Source organism: Canis lupus, chromosome 23 (genome assembly GCF_011100685.1).
Source record: "Canis lupus familiaris isolate Mischka breed German Shepherd chromosome 23, alternate assembly UU_Cfam_GSD_1.0, whole genome shotgun sequence".
Classification (NCBI taxonomy): Eukaryota; Metazoa; Chordata; class Mammalia; order Carnivora; family Canidae; genus Canis; species Canis lupus.
The window spans coordinates 29,250,132-29,271,599 of NC_049244.1; the positions used below are offsets into that span (position 1 = coordinate 29,250,132).

General features: G+C 37.1%; 1 protein-coding gene across 1 annotated transcript in view; it reads right to left on the reverse strand.

Moving 5' to 3' along the window:
* The window catches only part of CPNE4 (copine 4), a 329,018-nt gene that overhangs the window by 114,148 nt on the left and 193,402 nt on the right, over nt 1–21,468 (reverse strand). The window contains 3 exon segments of the mRNA XM_038570851.1: nt 1,034–1,117; nt 11,043–11,117; nt 17,810–17,881. Coding sequence (XP_038426779.1) covers nt 1,034–1,117; nt 11,043–11,117; nt 17,810–17,881 — 231 coding nt within the window.

Genomic DNA, 21,468 nt, shown 5'->3' on the forward strand with positions numbered 1-21,468 from the left:
AGACACAAAAAGTTCTCCTAAAGCTACTTGCAGCTCTATTAATTCAGGAAAATGGAAATGGATTTCTAATACGGGGTAGTAGCGAACATGGCACCCTCAATATCATCCTATGAAAGTCATGAGGATTCCTTCTTCCCTACCCCACCATTGGTGTGTATGTACATGTGTATGTGTGTGTGTGTGCACGCACGTGTGTGTGTATATCCAACAGTCTTCTCTCAGCTATTTCATCACAACCACCCCACTTCCTCCTTATCAATGTATTTCTCTCATCTCTACAGACTCTCTCTGGGACTAGTTTGTAAATAAAATGAAATAAAAGTAGAGAATGGGGTTGGTTGTTGAGTGTGTGTGTGGTACCGGGTGGTGGTAGGGGTAATAAGGGATAAGGTTTGGAGCCCCAGGGAAAAAGAGGAGAGAGCTTGAGAAGGAAATGCAGCTAGACCAAGTGGCAGCTGAGATAGGACAGCTGTTCATACAATAGGCCTGACATCAGTCCACTGTATGAACTTTTACTGGGGAGGCAGATTGGCTTCCTAAATTATAGTGAAGTTCAGGCCAAACAAACTCAGTTCAAACTTCTGCTCTATCTCTTGTTAACTATTGAGAACTTGGAAAGTCACTTGACTTTCCAAAGGTTCAGTTCATCATCTATAAAATGGGGGTAATAATAATCATGTCAAGGGATTGTTATGAGAACTAAACAAAATAATGCATATAAATCACTTAGTACAATGCTTGGCATCTAATCACTCTCATTGAATGTTATCTAATATTCATATTTTTATTGTTAATAAGTTGCTGGCTGTTTGTATTAAAGGTCAACAATGAAAAATTTAGGTGAAAGGGTCTTCTAACATCTAAGTTGAGAATTAAAAAAGGTACAAAAGGCAGAGAGTCCTGTTAAAGACAGTAAAGACTCCAGGTCTGAATGTGTAGCTACAGACATCAAGAAATGTAAGAGGTTTCTCAAAAAAGGTCAATTTATCATCTTAGGAGATAGGACGGTACAGCTGAAGATGACTCTTCTCACCTCAGTTCGGTGTACAAGCTGCTGGGTTGCATCATCATTCATACGAAAAATTTCCAGAAATGGGTCAGATTTACTGAAGAAATCCTAAAATAGACAAACAAAAATTAATTATTCCCCACCTACATATATTTGATCATGCGTTGAATCACATACCCCTGGATTTGACCCTTCCCTGCTTTGTTCTTCATCTCTGTAATCTACCTTTAGCTAGAATGAGCTACATCTGAACCCCAAGTCCCTAGAGAATCACATTCTTGGTTGAGTTAAATCCAAAGTATTCCTCAAAGATCAATTTCAACGCTGGTTGTTTGAAAAACAATGTATCTGTTGTCTTAAACATATTAATTGTAGTTATTGTTAAAGCCTATGTTTGATGACTACAATATCTGGATCACCTATGGATCTGTTTTTATTATCTGTTTCTTGTTTCCTCTTGGTATACCAGACACTGTGTAAGAAAGATTATAAAGGCTTCAGATGAGTCTTTAGCTTCTGGCAAGCAGTTAGAATTGGGCAGTTACCTATATCCAATTAGGATTGAGCTACTTAGAGATTGGTTTCTTCAAAAATCTTTATAGACACAATACATTTTTTATTCATTTATTCTTTGAATATTGTCTTTAAAGGGCTATAACTGAAAGGCTTTGTATTTATAAGGGCTGTTGTTCCTTGACATGCCCTCGGTGCTAATTTTTGTGAGACTTTCAAAGGATCTGTTCAGCACCATAATCTCCTGGCTCTAGCTTTTTGTTCAGTTTCTCTTTATGCTGCTATTTGTTAATTGGTGATTGTCTTGGGAGGATAAGACACTCAGACTGTTTTTTTCCAAAACATCTATGAATCTTGAGCCCTAGCTGTCTCAGTAACACAGAACTTCAGTTTGCTTCTCTAGGCCCACGAGACGACAAAGACTTTGGCTCAGTTTCCTTATTTCTTAGAAACTATTTTCTGCTAGGCTTCTTAGCCTATCTACCCATGGTGTTTTATGAATCAGCCTTGAGAAAGTGCCTTGAGTGGAAAATCTGGATAGAATGTCTGAATTACTTCAGCGGATTTCTCTCCTCTCCATTTTTGGCTCCTCAAAATTTGACTGCCTGAGGATGCCCAAACATATGTCTCTTGTATCTTATCCAGTGTTTCTAGCCATTCTCAGTGGGAGAATAATGTAAAACAAGCAGGTACTTCATTACTGGAAGTAGACATATCCATATCCTTCCTTTAAACTTATTTTTCCCCCAATGGATTCTAAACTTTCAGAATGGAGGAATTTGTCTGATTTTCTTTTATATCTCTACCATTTCCTCATCTTCCATGTCTAGGCTTTAGTGGTACTCAGTGTTTACTGAATGTATGAATGAATACATATGTAAGTGAATGAATGATACGAACGCCTGGTGTAGAGTAGGAGGCTCTCTGGGAAACAGCCTTAATTACCACACTTTTATTTAATATTTCATCAGGTGATTCCCTCCACCCTGAAATTCTAGCCTACAGCAAAGCAGAATGAAGCCCATAGTCATTCTAGTCTTCAGCTCAACAAAATAGTCTCAGGAAATATATTGATCATAGAATCTCCATACTTGATGTTAATGTATAAGGAAGGATAAAACTTGGTTTCAATCCTCCAAAGTACCATCTATTTTGGTGGTAAGACAAGTACACAAATAAATATAACCCAAGGCTAAGTATGAATGAATGAATGTACAATGGAAGAGAGAAGGAGCTGAAGCATTTGCACTGGAAAATATGGTTGTAAAGAGGATATTTCTAGGGAGAGAACAGATTGCACGAAGATATGAAAAAGCAAACAGAGGGGCACACTGAGCAGGTTAATTCCATTACAACCTAAGAAGTCTATACATCTGGGTTTGTTTGAGACAACCCTGGCAAAGTCAGCTCCATGATATGAAGGGCCTTGAGTACTTATCCAAAGATTTTGCACCTGCCCTGGGAAGCAGTTGGCAACCAATGACAGATTTTGAGCAGGAAAATAATATGACTGGCTCTATATAGTAAAGAATATTAGCTTGGGGTTCCTGACTGACTCAGTCAGTAGAGTATGTGACTCTTGATCTTGGAGTTGTAAGTTTGAGCCCCACCTTGGGTGTTAAGATTACTTAAAATCAAAATATTTAAAAAAAAAAGAATATCAGCCTAGAAACTTCATAAGGCATCTTAGAAAAAAGATGGGAGGTAGACATATCTATCTTCCCCGTTGTAGTCCTCCCACCCTAGCCCAGAACTAAGCACCATGCACCATAACACCCAGAGTCCTTCTGCTCTATTTTTAAAGGTACCAAATTACCACAGCCTTTGTCTTGTCAAGAACCCCATAGTGGCTGCTTTTGTCAATAAGTCTGTCCGCAAACCTTGTTTGTCTACCTAAATGGCCCGTTTCCCGTCCAGACACACTGCTAGCTGATTCCTACCTCCACATGTTTACTCAAAACATTCACACACCTCTCCCCCTTATTTCTGCTTCAGCACTCATCTTAAAAAATTGGAACCTCCCTCTTACCGTCCTTTGATAATAGATATAAGCCACATTAGCTTGTTCCTAGATGCCCTTAGATTCCTCTCTAAGAGCTTTAGGCTTTGTTTCCTTAAATAGATTGTTGCTCCCTCAGGGAATGTGTTGGTGAATTGCACTTAAAATTGCTGACCACACTTTTTCTTTTTCCTTTCATTGATAATTTTAAACTTTTGTTATTTTTATTTAAAAATAGAAAATATAGAAAAAGAGAAGGAAAAAATGGCCCATACTCTTACCCATAATTTCACAACTATGAATAACATTCTGGTAAATATTTTTCTAGAATCTAGACAAAATTTTCTTTTATTTCTTTAAAAATATATTTGAGGGCACCTGGGTGGCTCAGTGGTTGGGTGTCTGCCTTCGGCTCAGAGTGTGGTCCTGGGGCCCGGGAATGAGTCCTGCATAGGGCTCCCAGCAAGGAGCCTACTTCTCCCTCTGTCTTTGCCTCTCTCTCTGTGTGCCTCTCATGAATGAATGGATGAATGAAAAAAGAAAAAGTATATATTTGTAATCATACTTTACATACACTTTAATACCTTTTTTTTCCCCTCTGGGGAGTATATTGCAATGCTTTTTCTATTTCACTTTACATCCTTTTAAGATACTATTTATTTAGAGTTAGCACAGAGATGTTGTCAGGTGGACGTACTATAAAGCAAGGAAGGAAAGATCAGATATGACCTCTGCCCTCAAGTAACTCAAAATCCAATATGGGCACACTGCCTTTAGAGCTGCTTTCAGGGGGCAGCCCAGGTGGCTCAGCGGTTTAGTGCCGCCTTCAGCCCAGGGTCTGACCCTGGAGACCCAGTATCGAGTCCCACATCAGGCTCCCTGCATGGAGCCTGCTTCTCCCTCGGCCTGTATCTCTGTCTCTCTCTGTGGGTCTCTCACGAATAAATAAATAAAATCTTAAAAAAGAAAAAAGAAAAAGAAAACAAAGAACTGCTTTCAGGGACACCTGAGTGGCTCAGTGGTTGAACATCTGCCGTCAGCTCAGGGCATGACCCTGAAGTCTCAGGATCAAGTCCCACATCAGGCTTCCTGAATGGCGCCTGCTTCTCCTCCCTCTACCTATGTGTCTGCCTCTCTCTCTCTCTCTCTCTCTCTCTCTCTCTCTCTCTCTGCCTCTTGTGAATAAATAAATAATTTTTTTTTAAAAAAAGAACTGTTGTTAAATCCCGATTCCACGTTATACAATCTGCATGATATGGAACAAGATATTTAATTTCCTCAAGTCTTAGTTTCCTGGTCAGTAATTGGAGAGAATGACACCTTTTGCCTCCTCATACTATGGAAGAATTAAAGGAGCTGATCCATGCAATATGTTGAGTCCAACACCTGGCAGTGATAAGCATTCAAAAAGTGTGGAGGCCATGACTATTATCAATAAAAGAGACAATGTGCAAGGGCAGTTTGTAAAGTACTACACAACTATCAGGGATGATTACTACTAAGAAGGCATCTGATTCCCGGAAATAAAATAATTCGTGAGCAGCTCAAAAATATCTTAAATGTACACTCAGAAATTTGTAGTTTAAAAATGACAACTCTGGTCTAATTGTACAGTTATGTGACACAATCTGGAATTTTTGTCTTTTTTTGTTTGACCATCAGCATTAAGATGGCCCTTGGGACAGCTTGATGCAAGCAAGGTTAATGATATAGGTACTTTACTGAAGTTTTGCTATGGTGAAATTTTTAATAACTTGGAGGCCATATCACTCTACACTTTTAGCTCAGTATGAAAGAAATTTAGTCATGTAAGAGGGCAATAAGCACTCAGCTGAGGTTTGGAATAGAAAAGGAAGCAATGCATTTCTATGATGGTGATCTTGAAAATGGAATCTTAGAATAAGAAAAGATAATCTGAAAGATTTGGAGTCATTCCAAACTCTATACCTTCCTACCCTTATGACTTTGGGCGAGCTGTTTAACCTTACTATGTTTCACATGTAAAGTGGAAAAAATAATTTCTACCTTTGGGAATATGGTTTTGAGTTTTGAGGATAATATAGGTTAAACACCTGACACCTCCTATACTGTAGATGCTCATTAATTATAACTTGCTATCATCAACTCAGGCTAGCTTAGTTTTTAGGCAGGCATACTTGAATATAGTGAAATCAGCCTAGCAGGGAGAGATTTAATGGTGCTTTGGAACAGGGGTTCCCAAACTCTGATGTGTGGCCTAAATCCTGCCCACTTTTTTTGTTATTGGAACACGGCCACACTCATTCATTTATGTATTGTCTATGGTTGTTTTCATGCTTCAAGGCAGAGCTGAGTAGTTAAGACAGAGACTATGTGGCTTACAAAGTCTAAAATACTTACCATCTGATCCTTTACAGAAAAAGTTTGCTGACTTCTACTTTAGAGACATATTTGTTTGTCTATACAATACCCCATCAGTCTAGCATTGTGGGAGCACTAAAAATGTACTTTATAATGATACTAATACAGATGTGGTCTCCACATACCAACACGAATACTTTCTAAGGAAAGAGAGGAGAAAGAACATTCTTTGTCAGCTTGAATGTTCTAATGTGATTACATTCATATCTCTACTTACTTATTAGATTAATTGCCAACTCACTGCTAATGTAATAAAAGTGCTTTAGAAATTAGAAAGCCCACCTCTCCATTAAGTGAGCTGCATTAACATTAGGTAAATAAGTTATTTGTTGCAAACTTAATCTATTTTATTTGTGGCTGCCATTGAAGACAGATTTCAAGGACTCTGGATTTCCAACATAGGTAGATGGCTGCTGGTCTACTGACAATATTGGAAAGGCAAGTTTAAAATGACTATTTCTATCAAAAGAAAAGGGGCATTTCTCTCTCATTGAGGTTTGCAAAGTACTTAGTGCTCCCTGGGTATCCTACAATAGCAGTTCTCAAACTCTTTGGTCTTAAAACTCCTTTACACTCTTAAAAATTATTTAGGACCCCAAGAAGCTTTTGTTTACATAGATTTTATCTATCAATACTTACTATTATAAACTAAAACTGAAATTTAAAAAATATTCATTTGTTATGTCATTTTGAAAATATAAAAACAAACTCAATACACCATAACAAAAATAGCATTTTTTAAAAGATTTTACTTATTTATTTATGAAAGACACAGAGAGAGACAGAGACACAGGCAGAGGGAGAAGCAGGTTCCATGCAGGGAGCTTGACGTGGGGCTGGATCCCAGGTCTCTAGGATCACACCCCAGGCTGAAGGCTGTGCTAAACTGCTGAGTCACCCGGGCTGCCCCCAAAATAGTGTTTTAATGGAAAATATTATATTTTCTAAATTTAAAAATAGTTGGAAAACGGCATTCCTTTACATTTGTACAAATCCGTTTAACAGGGGCACCTGGGTGGCTCAGTGATTGAGTGTCTGCCTTTGGCTCAGGTCATGATCCCGGGTTCCTTGGGATCAAGTCCTGTATCAGGCTACCCGCAGGGAGCCTGCTTCTCCCTCTGCCTATGTCTCTGCCTCTCTCTGAGTCTCTCATGAATAAATAAATAAAATCTTTAAACAAAACAAATAAGTTTAACAACTTAATGGCTTAATAGAAGGCAGTAGGATTCTTGTATCTGTTTCTGCATTCAATCTATTGTGATAGGCATCAAGCTACTTTCAGAAAACCACTGTCCACATATGAGAGAATGAGAGTAAAGAAAGAAAATAATATCATAGTAATATTATGAAAATAGTTTTGACCTCATGTATTCCCCTGAAAGGGTCTTGGAACCTTGGACAGCACTTAGAGGACTGCTGCCTACCTCATACCTTCACCTCCTTCCTCCCTGGCTTCCTATTTCCCTGAAATACATGGGAACATTACCAAGACCTCCACACCTAGAGACCATTTCAGCTTGTATTCATTAACCCTTTGCCCTGAAGAGAAATTTAGATTTTAGTAAGGCAAACTGATTTGCCCATTCTGTCCTATTCTGTCACTGATTATTTGTGTGTGTGTCTGTGTGTGTGTGTGTGTGTGTATGCGTGTTTATGTTTGGCCTTGGGTAAGTCATTTTACATTTCTGAACCTCAACATTCTCATCTGTAAAAGAAGGCAGTTGCATTAGACCAGAGGTTTTCTACCTAACATATCTGGATATCTAATGGTTACCAGAATGATAACAGCAGGGCTGGGGATCCAGATGTCCTATAACCATTGTCTGAATTGCATGTAACATATTTATACTGGAAATTCCCAAACACATGTAGAAATGAGTCTCATGATACTAATTCATGAAATTTAGAAAATGAAGACCTTTACCTACATTACTTTTAGTGATGACACATTTTCTCAACTAGTAGTTGTAAGTTCAACTGCTAACATGTACATAGCAACAACATCATTGAATGCTAAAAGCTAGAAAGACGTCCTCTTTCATGAAGTCGGAAATATTTTTCCAGCTATGACATGAAATAATTGTACTATCTTGTTCTGATTCTATCACCCAAAAAACTGTGGCAAGTTGAATTTTCCAGAGATGGCCACCACTATGTCCATTCTCCACATGCTTTTCTATGATATGACTTTCCTACCCCCCATAAATGTGTGGAGTCAAACTCCCCTCTCCTTGACACTGAGTTGGCCTTATGACTTACATGTGACTAACACAATGCAGCAGAATTGATGCTCTATACTCTCTGTTCTCTTAGGATGCTTTCTCTGGGAAAAGCCAGCTACCGTGTGGGAAATGTGAGTAGCCCAAGACCACAATGTAAGCACTCTGGTCAACCAACCATGCTGAGCCCAGCCTTTTAGCCATCCCATGTGCCAGGCATGTGAGTAAAGCTAGACTGAATTCTCCAGATAAGCTCCTCTGCCAGCTGAGTATCACTAAGTGACTTCTGTCAACATCATAAGAAGCAGAATTGCCCCATTGAACCCTACCTCAATTTCTGACCCTTGATATCATGACATGTAATAGAAGAATTAAGGCACTAGGTTTTGAGATGGTTTCCTATACAGCAACAGATAACCAGTATTATCTATTAACCAGTATTATCAGTAGTAGTAATATCTGAGTAAGTCATTAGACCTTACTGAGCCTTGGTCTCCTAAAGAGATTGTTTGACGTGATCTTCATGGTATCATTTTGCTCCTTAACTCTACAACTTTTCCCTTTTTCCACCTGAGTCCATTCACCATTCAGTCCAGAGAAGAACAAAGGCCTCTGCTTTGTTCTGAACAGGACCTGATCCTCTCTGGATTATGAAGGAGCCTGGGCAAGATTATGAAGGACCTGGAGTCTACAGCACTGGGACATTGAGGCTCAGCAGTGACCAGGGCCTTGGATAATCAACTCAGACAAAGGTGGAAATGCCCACCTAGAACCATATTCTGTGCTGTCTGAGCCTTTTACAGTTTTGTGAGCAAGTGCTCATGTGAATGAAGGGAAAGTGTTCAAACACCTCAGAGCTAATGGGCCCACTAACAAAGCCCCAAGTCCTCTTGTGCTATAACATAAGTCAGTTAAAGGGCAGATTAGAGGTGCTTAAGAGACTATTAAGTGGAAAGAAGCCATTATAAACCATTAACTGAGTAGCTTAAAACTGCTGCACACTGACCCAATGGCTTATAATAGCACCAGAAAAGATACTACAAAGCAGTTTGGTGAATCATTCCAAAACCTGGGGAGATGATGGGGGAAAAAGACCATAATGACCAATAGGAAGTGAGAATTAAAAGCTTACATCCAACTGACATCAGTGCACACTGGCGTTTCCAGCACCTAGCTCATGCTAATGGCAAGAGGCAGCAGTTCACGAAAATTTCACACAAGCTACTCAGGACACTAAAAACAAACAACTATAATTCATTCATAAGGATAAAGTCTTTCTGATGTCTCCAGGCAGAATTAACCTTCTCCAGACAGTCGTTATACATCACTTATCACATCTCATCATGCCTATAACAGTATTTTAAAGCAGTTTTCACTTTATGTTTAAATTTACATTTCACTAGTTAGATGGTGAATTTGAGGTCGTGGGTATGAGAATGGTTTAAAGCATGTCTTTATCCCACCACCTGATGGGTGGTGCATGCAACAAATATTGGTGAATGTATGATGAATGAAGAATGAATGAACAAATAAAAAATAAATTAATGAACTTATTAATGGGCTGAGTGCTGTTCATATGTGAAAGTGAGTGAGATATGCCAGGATATATGTGGCTACCTGAGACTTTTGGGAATTGCTTTACTTTTTTAGGCCTAATACCTGTCAGCAATTTTTGAAAAAGTGATACCCCCCCAAAAAAAATCCCCTCTTCTCTGGTTGTGCTCTAGGAAAACAGAATCCTTTGTGAATACATTTATTAATGTGATGTGTTTTTTTACTTAAAGCTATCTTTGGAGGGAAAGCACAAATATATGGTGAAGTTGGACAGCACAGTCCTCTCTCCTCTATATGAGGTGGAGACTGAAGAACTTTTCTGTAAATATAAGATTAACATGGCCTGTCATTGGGTAGAAGTTGTCAGATATAATAGAAAGAATAGAAAAATATATGAAACTGACATGGAAATGAATCCTCAGTTTTAGCCACTTACTAGAAGGATATGGTAGCCAAGAAAACTGCTTTAGAGAGACACCTCCCACTACAGGGAGTGTAACTGACTGAGGGCCTCAGCTGCTGTGCCCTGAAATACATCCCTCTACTTGCACAGAGCCCTGGCTTCCCATCAGCCGCTCCCAGCTAGAGCCTGCCTGTGCAGGGGATATTAAGGCAGGCATGGGGAACATGATACTTTCCTGCAGGCCAATATTGGCCCTAGGACTCCCTGATGGCCTTGCTTAGCCTTCTTTCGACCGAATGGCATTCCAGGACACTGCTACCCACCCTTTCCTCGCTCTCTCCTTTACTCATGGTCAGACTTGCATTATGGTCTGCAGATTTCCCTATGTTCCTAATAAAATCTAATGAATAATTCTGTCTTGGTATCTGTTTCTTAGATTATCTAGACTAACACATGGAGTGACCTTAGACAAGTTACTTCTTCTTTGGAACTGTTTCGTCATCTGCAAAACAAAGTTACTAATGCCTGCTACATGGGAGTTATAAGAATGATTAAATGTGATGATGCATGAAAAGCTCTTAACTCTGTGCTTGGAAAATATAGGTGCTTAATAAATGTCACTTCTCTCCCCTTTCATGTCATCTGTTTTCTTATGAAATGTCTCTAGCAATGGGGTTAAACCATATTTACCTGTGCTTATTGACCTGTGGTGTTTGGGAACAAATTGGTGTGACATAATGGTCTTCTTTTAATTATAGTCCCTTCCCCTTCTCATCAATTGCTTCTCAATTTGGGGAAGCCTTACTTTGCAGACCTCTCTGAAATCTTTGATCTGTTTAATAATGTCGGTTGAAAGGGAAAAAACAGCTGCAGGGGGAAATCTGATTAAACTTTGTGTGCTAGCTTTATTACTTCCTTCAGTAAGGTTAATGCCAAACACTTTACCTTGTCATCCAATTTCCGGGCATTGAATGCAAGTTCAACATAGTCATCATTGCCAGATAATTCTTCAGCAATCACCTAAAGGAAAAAAGGTTCACATATTTTTATGCGTTTTCCAGAAGCTGTTGAAGCCATTGTTCTAATCCAAGGACCAAGATTAAGAGAGGTATTTAAATATTTAAAATTAAGAGGGAAAAAAATAAAAAATAAAAAAATTAAGAAGGAGAGGGTACCTGGGTGGCTCAGTGGTTGAGCGTCTGCCTTTGGCTCAGGTTAGTGGCCCTGGGGTCCTGGGATTAAGTCCCACATCAGGCTCCCTTCAGGGAACCTGCTTCTCCCTCTGCCTATGTCTTGTTTCTGCCTCTCTCTGTGTGTCTCTCATGAATAAATAAATTAAATCTTTAAAAAAAATAAAATTAAGAAGGAGATTAAATTTGTCTGGGAAGTGTGAGAAGCAAAATCTTCAAAATGTCTTAGAGTAAAAGTGGCAAGGTTAGGTATTGTTCTTCTGGGAAAGAACAAAGGCCAAAAGCAAATCTCGTATCTGGGTTCACCATGCCAAAGCTTCTCTGGGTTTGGGCGCTTTGGGAGTGAGCCTTTGGATCCACGGCTTTTTAGAACACCAATGGGGTCTTCAAAGACTCTTTGAACTATCTGTGTAGATTGAACATGGAAGTCAAAAAAAAAAAACATACTTGATATGAATGCCTCATTTAAAATATTCAAGCAACAAACTCAGGTAAGTGCTTGTGAGAGTGGTCATAACTTACACCACAGGGAATCTTTTTGAATTTTCCCCTTAAAAATGGCTTTAATACATTTTCTTAAAATGAATCGGTCACTTTCAAGTTAAAAAGGAATGTTCAAAAGAACTCAGGAGGTTTGCTACCTGGCAATTTACCCACGCCCAGCAATTCAGATTTTCCTGGTACATTTTTCTACCTTTTTTTCCTTTTGTCTACACAATAATTAGACCACTTTCTCTACCTTTCTCAAGGGCTTTATAACAAGATGCCAAAGTTTCAAATACTGGAGTTTTACTTGAAATTTTCAAGGTTTTTTGTTTGTTTGTTTTAGAAATACTTCCAGTATTACCCAAGTGAACATTATATGATAATAGAAATGTTCTGTAATCTGCACTGCCCAATACAGTAGCTCCTATTCACATGTAATTATTTTTTATTAATTCTTAAAAATTCCAGTTAATATACAGTGTTATATCAGATTTAGGTATACAGTACAATAATACAATTCCAAATATTACACAGTGCTCACCATAGTAACTGTACTCTTTAGTCTCCATCTCTTATTTTACCTCCTTCCCCTCTCCCCACCACCTGCCCTCTAGTAATCATCAGCTTGTTGTCTATATTAAGAGTCTGTGCTTAGTTTGGCTCTCTCTCCTTTTTAAAAATCTTCTCCTTTGTTTTTTGTTTCTTAAATTCTACATATGAGTGAGATTATATGGTATTTGTCTTTCTTTGATTGGCTTATTTCACTTAGCATTATACTCTGTGGCTCCATCCATGTCGTTGCCAATGGCAAGATTTCATTCTTTTTTATGGCTGAATAACATTCCATGCATATATACATATCACCTCTTCATTCATTTATCCATGGACTCCTAGGCTGCTTCCAGCAAATAATGCTGCAATAAACACAGGGGTGCATGTAACCCTTCAAATTAGTATTTTTGTATTCTTTGGGTAAATATCTTTAATTTTTTGAGGAAACTCCATCCTGTTTTCCACAGTAGCTGCACTTCCAACCACTTGCTGATTAGATTTTTTGTGTCAAGTGTCCCTCTGCCCATGGAACCTGCTCTGTCTTATTGCAGGACAGGAAATACCAGGGAATAAATACCTCCTCACTTCCCTCCAAGGGCAACTCTCAACCAGAGACAGTTTGCATTCCCACCAACTGTGCATGAAGGTTCCTTTTCCTCCACATCCTCACCAACATTTCTTTCATGTGTTTTTTATTTTCGCCAGTCTTACACATGTAAGATCATATATCATTGTAGTTTTGATTTGCATTTCCCTGATGATGAGTGACATGGAGTATCTTTTCATGTGTCTGTTGGCCTTCTATACATTGTCTTTGGAGAAATGTCTCCTATGTCTTCTAACCATTTTTAATTGGATTATTTGTTTTTGTGGTGTTGAATTGTAGAAGTTCTTTATGTATTTTGGATACCAATCCTTTATCAGAAATGTCACTCGCAAATATCTTCTCCCATTCAGTAGGTTGTTTTTTGGTTTTGTTGATCATTTCCTTCGCTGTGCAGAAACTTTTTATTTTGATAAAGTCCTAAAAGTTTATTTTTGCTTTTGCTTCCCTTGCCTCAGGAGACATACTTAGAAAACAGTTGCTATATCCAATGTCAGAGAAATTACTGCCTATGCTTTCTTCTAGGATTTTTAGTTTGAGGTCTCACATTTAGGCCCTTACTCCATTTTGAGCTTTTCTTTGTGTATGGTGTAAGCCAGTGGTCCAGTTTCATTCTTTTGCATTCAGCCATCCAGATTTCCCAACACCATTTGTTGAAGAGGCTATATTTTTCCCATTTCATATTCCTTCTACCTTTGTCAAAGATGAATTGACCATATAAATGTGAGTTTATTTCTAGGCTTTCTATTCTATTCCATTGATCTATGTGCCTATTTTTGTGCAAGTACCATACTGTTTTGATTACTACAACTGTGTAGTATAAATTAAAATCTGGAATTGTGATACCTCCAGCTTTGTTTCTCTTTTTTGAGATTGTTTTGGCTATTTGGGGTCTTCTTCAGTTCCATACAAATTTTAGGATTGTCTATTATAGTTCTGTGAAAAATGTTGTTGGTGTTTTGATAAGGATTGCACTGAATGTGCATGATTGCTTTGGGTAATATGGACATTTTAACAATATTTGTTCTTCTAACCCATGAGCATGGAGTATCTTTCCACTTGTTTGTGTTATCTTCAATATCTTTCATGCTTTTCAGAGTATAGGTCTTCCACTACTTTGGTTAAGTTTATTCTTAGGTGTGTTATCTTTGGTTCAATAGTAAATGAGATTGCTTTCTTAATTTCTCTTTCTGTTGCTTCATTACCAGTAGGCTCATGGATTTCTGTATATTGATTTTGTATCCTGCAACCTTACAAAATTCATTCATCAGTTCTAGTAGTTTTTTGATAGAGTTTTTAGGGTTTTCTTTATATAGTATCACATCATCTGCAAATAGGGAAAGTTTTACTTCTTCCTTACAAATTTGAATGCCTTTTATTCATTCCTCTTGTCTAACTGATGTGGCCAGGAAGTACAGTACTATATCAAACAACAGTGGTGAGAGTGGACATCCTATCTTGTTCCTGATCTTAGAGAAAATGCTCTCAATTTTTCACCACTGAGTATAACATTCATTAGCTGTGGGGTTTTTTTTGTATATTATGCTGAAGTATGTTTCCTCTAATCCTAATTTTTGAGAGATTTTATCAGGAATGGATGTTATATTTTGTCAAATGCTTTTTATGCATCTATTAATATGATCATATGATTTTTATCCCTTCTTTTATTGATGTGATGTATCCCATTGATTTGCAAATATTGAACCACACTTGCATTTCAGTAGTAAATCTCATCTGATTATGGGGAAAGATTTTTAAAATGTATTGTTGGATTCTGTTTACTAGTATTTTGTTGAGGATTTTTGGCACCTATGTTCATCAGAGATACTGACCTGTAGTTCTCTTTTTTTGTAATGACTTTATCTGATTTTGGTATCAATAGAATAATGGCTTCATACAACGACTTAGGGAATTTTCCTTCCTCTTCTATTTTGTGGAATAGTTTGAGAAGAATAGGTATTAACTCTTCTTTAAATGTTTTGTGGAATTCACCTGTAAAGTCATCGGGCCCTGGACTTTTGTTTACTGGGAGTTTTTTCATTACTGATTCAATTTCATTGCTGGTAATTGGTCTGTTTAAATTTTCTATTTCTTCCTGATTCAATTTAGGAAGGCTATATGTCTCTAGAAATGTATTCATTTTTCCTAGGCTGTCCAGTTTGCTAGCATAGAATTTTTCATAATATTGTTATAATTTTTTTGTATTTCTGTGGTGTCAGTTGTTATTTCTCTCCTTTCTAATTTTATTTGAATCGTTTTTTGGGGGGTCTGGCTAAAGTTTAATCAATTTTATTGGTAAGTCTAAAGTCTGGCTAGAGGTTTATCAATTTTATTGATCTTTTCAAAGAACCAGCTCCTGGTTTCATTGACCTGTTCTATTTTTTGTTGTTGTTGTTTCTATCTTGTTTATTTCTGCTCTAATCTTTATTATTTCCTTCCTTCTGCTGGTTTTGGGTTTTGCTCATTATACTTTTTCTAGTTCCTTTAGATATAAGGTTAGGTTGTTTATTTGGGACTTTCCTTGCTTCTTGAGGTGGGCCTGTATTGCTATAAACTTCCCTTTAAGAACAGCCTTTGCTGTATCCCAAATATTTTGGACCATTGTATTTTCATTTTCATTTGTCTACATGTATTTTCTGATTTTCTCTTTGGTTTCTTGGTTTACCCATTCATTGTTTAGTAGCATATTATTAAACCTCTGTGTATTTGTGTGCTTTCTATATTTCTTCTTGTGGTTGATTTCTAGGTTCAGAAAAGATGCATGACCTGATGTCAGTCTTTTTGAATTTGTTTAGACTTGTTTTGTGGCCTAATATGTTACCTATTTTGGAGCACATTTCATGTGCACCTGAAAAGAATGTGCATTCTACTGTTTTAGGATGGAATGTTCTGAATATGTATGTTAGATCCATCTGGTCTGGTGTGTCATTCAAAGCCACTGTTTCCTTGTTGATGTTCTGCTTGGATGATCTATCCATTGATGTAAGTAGGATGTTAAAGTCCCCTACTTCTATTGTATTACTATCGATTAGTTCCTTTATATTTGTTATTAACTGCTTGTATTTGGGTGATCCCATGTTGGGTGCATAAATATTTACAATTTTTGTATCTTCCTTTTAGATTGTACTGTTTATGATTATAATGTATCCTTCTCTGTCCTTAGTTATAGTCTTTGTTCTTTTTTTTATATAGTCTTTGTTCTAATGTCTGCTTTGTCTGACATAAGTATTGCTACTTTAGCTTTCATTTTACTTCCATTTGGATGATAAATGTTTCTCCATCCCTTCACTTTAGTCTGTGTGTGTCTTTAGATATGAAATAAGTCTCTTACAGGCAGCATATAGATAAATCTTTTTTTAAAAAATCTACTCCATCACCCTATGTATTTTGATTGGAGCATTTAGTCTATTTACATTCAAAGTAATTATTGATCTGTGTATATTTATTGCCATTTTGTTACTTGTTTTATGGTTGCTATTGTAATCACTCCTGTGCTTTTCTTCTTGTTTTTTTTTTTTTTTCTCTCATGATTAGTTGTATGTCTTTAGTAAAATACTTGGATTCTTTATTCTTTTTATTTTGCATATCAATTACTGTTTTTTGATTTGTGGTCACCATTCAGTTTATATATAACAGCCTATATTTAGCTGATGTTAAATATATCAACTTAATTTTGAACTCATTCTTTCCTCCTCTCCCATTCACGTATCAGATATTTGGTATCATTATTTTACATCCTTTTATTTTGTGCTTCTCTTGACCAATATTTACAGATATACTTAATAATTTTTTTTTTTTTGCTTTTGTGCTTCCTGTTTTTCTTACTCTTACTTGTAGTTTTTGTTTTCTACTCACAGACTCTCTCTTAATATTTCTTGTAAGGCTGGTTTTGTGGTCATGAATTCAATTAATTTTTGTTTGTCTGGGAAATTCTTTATTTCTCCTATTCTGAATGATAGCCTTGTTGGATATTCTTGGCTGCAAATTTTTCCCTTTAAAAACTTTGAATATACTGTGCCACTTTTTACTAGCCTGCCAAAGTTTCTGCTGAAAAATCAGCTATCAAGCTGATAGCCTTATGGAGTTTCCATTGTATGTAACTGCCTTCTTTTCCCTTGCAACCTTTAAAATTCTTTCTTTATCACTATGTTTTGCCATTTTAATTACTATGTACCTTGGTGTGGACCTCCTTGGGTTGAGTTTGTTGGGGGGGATCTCTGTGCCAATTGAATCTGGATTTCTGTTTCCCTCCCCATATTCACAGCCACATGTAACTACTGAACACGTGATATATGGTTAGTGTACGGTATGAATATTTTCTTTTATTTAACTTTGAATAATTTTATTTAAGTTGAAATAATCACATGTGGCTACTGGCTACCAAATACAATAACATAACAAAGAGGAGAGCTAAATGGTGAGCTTTCTGGTCCTTAGAAAACAAATCTTGAACTAATTGCTTTTAGTGCATATTTTTAATTCTCAAAAAAAAAAAAAAAAGGCAAGGATAGGTAGTTTGATGATTTGAGAACCCCAGACAATTCCATATTCTTTTTGTTCTCGACAACTCCATCTTTGTCCCCCACTAAAACATTTATTAATTGCAGACATGCTTAGTAGAAGTGAATAGCCTCACTTTCAAATGCTTTTTCTATCCCTTTTTCCTAGGGGTAGAAGGATCAAAATTATATTGGCAAAAAGGAAAAAGAAAGAAAAATAGATAAGAAGGAAAAAGAAACAAAAAGGAGAGAAGTACTTTGGAAAGCTGAGCAGTTGTGGTATCAACTCCCAATAGTCAGAGGGTCTGCTTCCCATTGGCAAGTTCAGTCCAACCACTCCATCTGGGCACCTGGACAGAGGGCTGCTAATGGAGGACTTACCGTGATGGAGGACTTCCCTGCTGTGTTCCCATGCTTCAACAAGGATTTAGACAGTTTTCTCTGGGAAACGATCTACATAAAAGGAAATAAAAGATGGAGATATTAGTTATATGATTGTAGGTCTACTTTTTAATTTTTCCTTTTTAAACTACATTCACAACTCTACTTGAAATTGTAAAACTATGTCTACTTATTTTCTAGAGTTTCTCCATGAACCTCTCCTAAATATAAGTTATTATCTTCTTTTTTCTTACAGTATGTGATATAAAAGAGTGAAGGCATGAGAAATTACAGATGATTCAGTCAATTAGCAGGTGGCTTAATCTGAAGTATTACAACAAAGTTATATGGGAAATGTTGAACAGGTATATTATAATAAAACAGATAAAATTTCAAAATGATCCCAAATGGCACTAAAACCTCTGTGCAATGTGGGGGATAGGCTACAGGGAGGAAAAGAAACCCAAGGTCTAAATATACACTTCTATATCTATAATCTCTAGGGTTCTATTTTTAATATAGTCATTAGGAAGCTTTAAAGTCAAACATTAAGAAACTGATGCCCAGACAAGCCAAAAGGAGTAATTGAGGTCCTTTTCATGATTCAGTGTCAATGCACAACATGCAATGACAACTAAAGTTGCTATTATATTGGGAGCTATTCTAAACAGAACTTGGCCCACACCCTCTTTTTTCCTTTTTTTGAAGGAAATGTATGGCAAGGCATTGAGGTCCTGATGGTGATGCAGCCCATAATTCTCAAAGGAGAAAAGGCTTAAAAGAATCAAATGACAGCTGTGCTCTTGCTGAGGGAGAACAAAGTCACACCTTGCAATAGACAGCTTCTCTCTAAGATGGCTCTCAATGGTCCTATTCATGCCATTGTGCAATTCTCTCTCCTTGAGTGTGGGATGGATCTAATAACTTGCCTCTAATAAATAGAATACCAGAAAAGTGATGGTATTCTTTTTGAGATTAGGTTACAAAATGAATCTGACTTTCTTCTTGATTTCTTTTCTTTTCTTTTCTTTTCTTTTCTTTTCTTTTCTTTTCTTTTTCTTTCTTTTCTTTTCTTTCTTTTCTTTTTTTTTTTCTTATCATCATTTCTTATTCTTCTCTCTCAGAGCCCTTGCACTGAGGGAAACAAGTTGCAATGTTGTACGTAGCCCTACAGAGTAGCTCAGATGGCAAGGAATTGATGTCTCCAGCCAACAGCCAGTGAGAACCAGAGGACTGTCAACAGGCCCATGATGAGTTTGGAAACTGGTCTTCTCCCAAGTTGAGCTCTTAGATAACTTCACCTTGACAGCAGCCTTGTGAGAGACCCTGATCCAAAGGACAGAGCCACCCTATCTTCTGGTTCTGTGAGATCATAAATGCTGGGTTTTTTAAAGCTGTCAAGTTTAAGAATAATTTTTTTATGTAGCAATAGGTAAAAATATACATATTACTTACAGAATGGGAAAAGAAATCACTGTAAAATGTAGGGAGACAAATCCATTCTCTGATATCCTTATATCTTTTTGTGTCCGTGTTAGAGCAATGAAAATACTAAGAGTGTACTAGTGTCTAATGCAAAAAGTTCACAGAACTTTCCTAAGCCAAGCAGATTTAAAGATCCTGATTCTCAATTGGCAATATGAAGAGAAAAGAGTATTTCTGTAAGAAATCACCTGGTTACTAATGATGATGATGATGATGATGATGATGATGATGATGGTAATGATGCAATGGGAACTCCCATTTAAGGAGTACATATTCCCAAAATATTTACTTAGCTTTCACTATATGCCAGCCTTGGTGCTAGGCCCTAAGAATAGCGGTAAGAAAAGTCAGATGCAATATTTGACCTCAAGGAACTTACATTCTAGTGGCAGAGATAAGACAAATAAACAAATATAACTCATCACAAAAGAGAGATGCATTAGCTGTGATGAGAACAATAAATGGATTGATGGTGGGATGGATGAGTAGACCATTTCAGAATCTTTTGCAGTATTCCAGGCAAGAGATGGTGGTGGTCATGGAAATGGAGAGAAGAGGGAGGAATTTGGAAATGGACTGAATATGAAGAAAGAGGGAGGTATGATAAATGATAAATGCATCATTGGATTAAGTGGTTGTGCCATTCATTGAAATAAGGGACACTAGACGAGGACATTAAATTTGGGGAGCAAAGAATATGTATTCAGGTTTGGGCAGAAAACAGACTGGAGTAGGCTGAAGAGGAGAGAAAGAGGGAAGGAAATGGAGCAAACACATGAAGACAATTCTTTCACTAAGTCTAGCTATAAAGTAAGGTAGAGAGAATAGAATCTGAAAGAAATGAGAAATTGAATAACGTTGTTGTTTTAGTGGTCACTTTAATGTTAATTTTATTTCCCCCCAAATTTGGTATTATTAATTTTCTTTTATAGGTGACAAAAATAGGGCACAGAGAGTTTAAGTAACTTTTCCAAAGCCACAGGGCTAAAAGATAGTGTGGCAGAGATTTGAACAAGGGTCAGACTCCATAAATTGATCTCTAGCTTCATTTGACTGGCTCTCATGAAACAGATTCAGAAAATTTTCACTGCTGGATTTGCATTCTGTGTTTGCTTTCAAGCCCTGGATCTCATGTTTGTGTGCCTAACCCTCAATATGTAAACATGAAGAAGATTGTAAAGAAATGATTAAGTTAAAAAACAAAAAAAAATTTTTTTTAATTTTTTAAAGAAATGATTAAGTTAAACCTCAAGAATGGAGAATTCTGAAGACACTGGCTTTGGTTAAGGGCAGTATAGCATAATGATTAAGAACATAGTTGTTGGCTTTTTAAAATTCACAGCTGGCTATCAATAAAATTACATGAAAACATTTCAGATGATAAAGGAATTGACATTCCTTCCTATAATTACTTCTGAATTTAAATTCCTCATATTTTCCCACCCTATTTTCCCACCCTACTCATTAAGAAAGTTCCAGTAATTCTTCTGTAGTCAGAATCATTATCCCCACTCCCTCCCCATTCACAGATTATCACTGGTTTTAGAAAGGCTACCATTTCTTAGAAAAATGTAGACATCATTTTTGAACTTGAGATGAACCAAAACCCAGAAGAAACACAGGAAACAAGGAGCAAAGGGACATTAGGAACACTTTACAGTTTCTCTCCAGGGGGTTTTCAGCAAGGAGGAATAGGATAAACACATGAATAAATGACAAAACAAGGGTCACTGGTAAGTAGCAACCAGGCCAACATCTAGCTAAAGTAAAGAAAGGCAAATACTCTATTTCCCAAGTAAATTTGGCCTCCAAAATACTTCCGTCCATAGTCACTATTTCATTCATTTTGGTATCCTACCCTTATGACTCCAAGTGACCCCAACAATGCTCTCAGCATTGTGAAAACCCACTCATTGGATTACTAGGTGTGGGTATGGGTACACTGTCTTTACAGACTGTGTCTTCCAAGATCCACATTTTCATTCTTCAAGCAAGACCAAGGGAGACTTAACTTACAAGCACTCCAATAGTCACATTCTCTTTCCTCACTCTTATCTAGAAATGCCAACATTCCCATTTGTTGTGTGTGAAGAGAATGCTATTGTGTTCCAGCTCCTGACTTTTGTTCATGCTAAGAAGATAATCAATCTCCCTAGAAATATTCCTTCATGCAT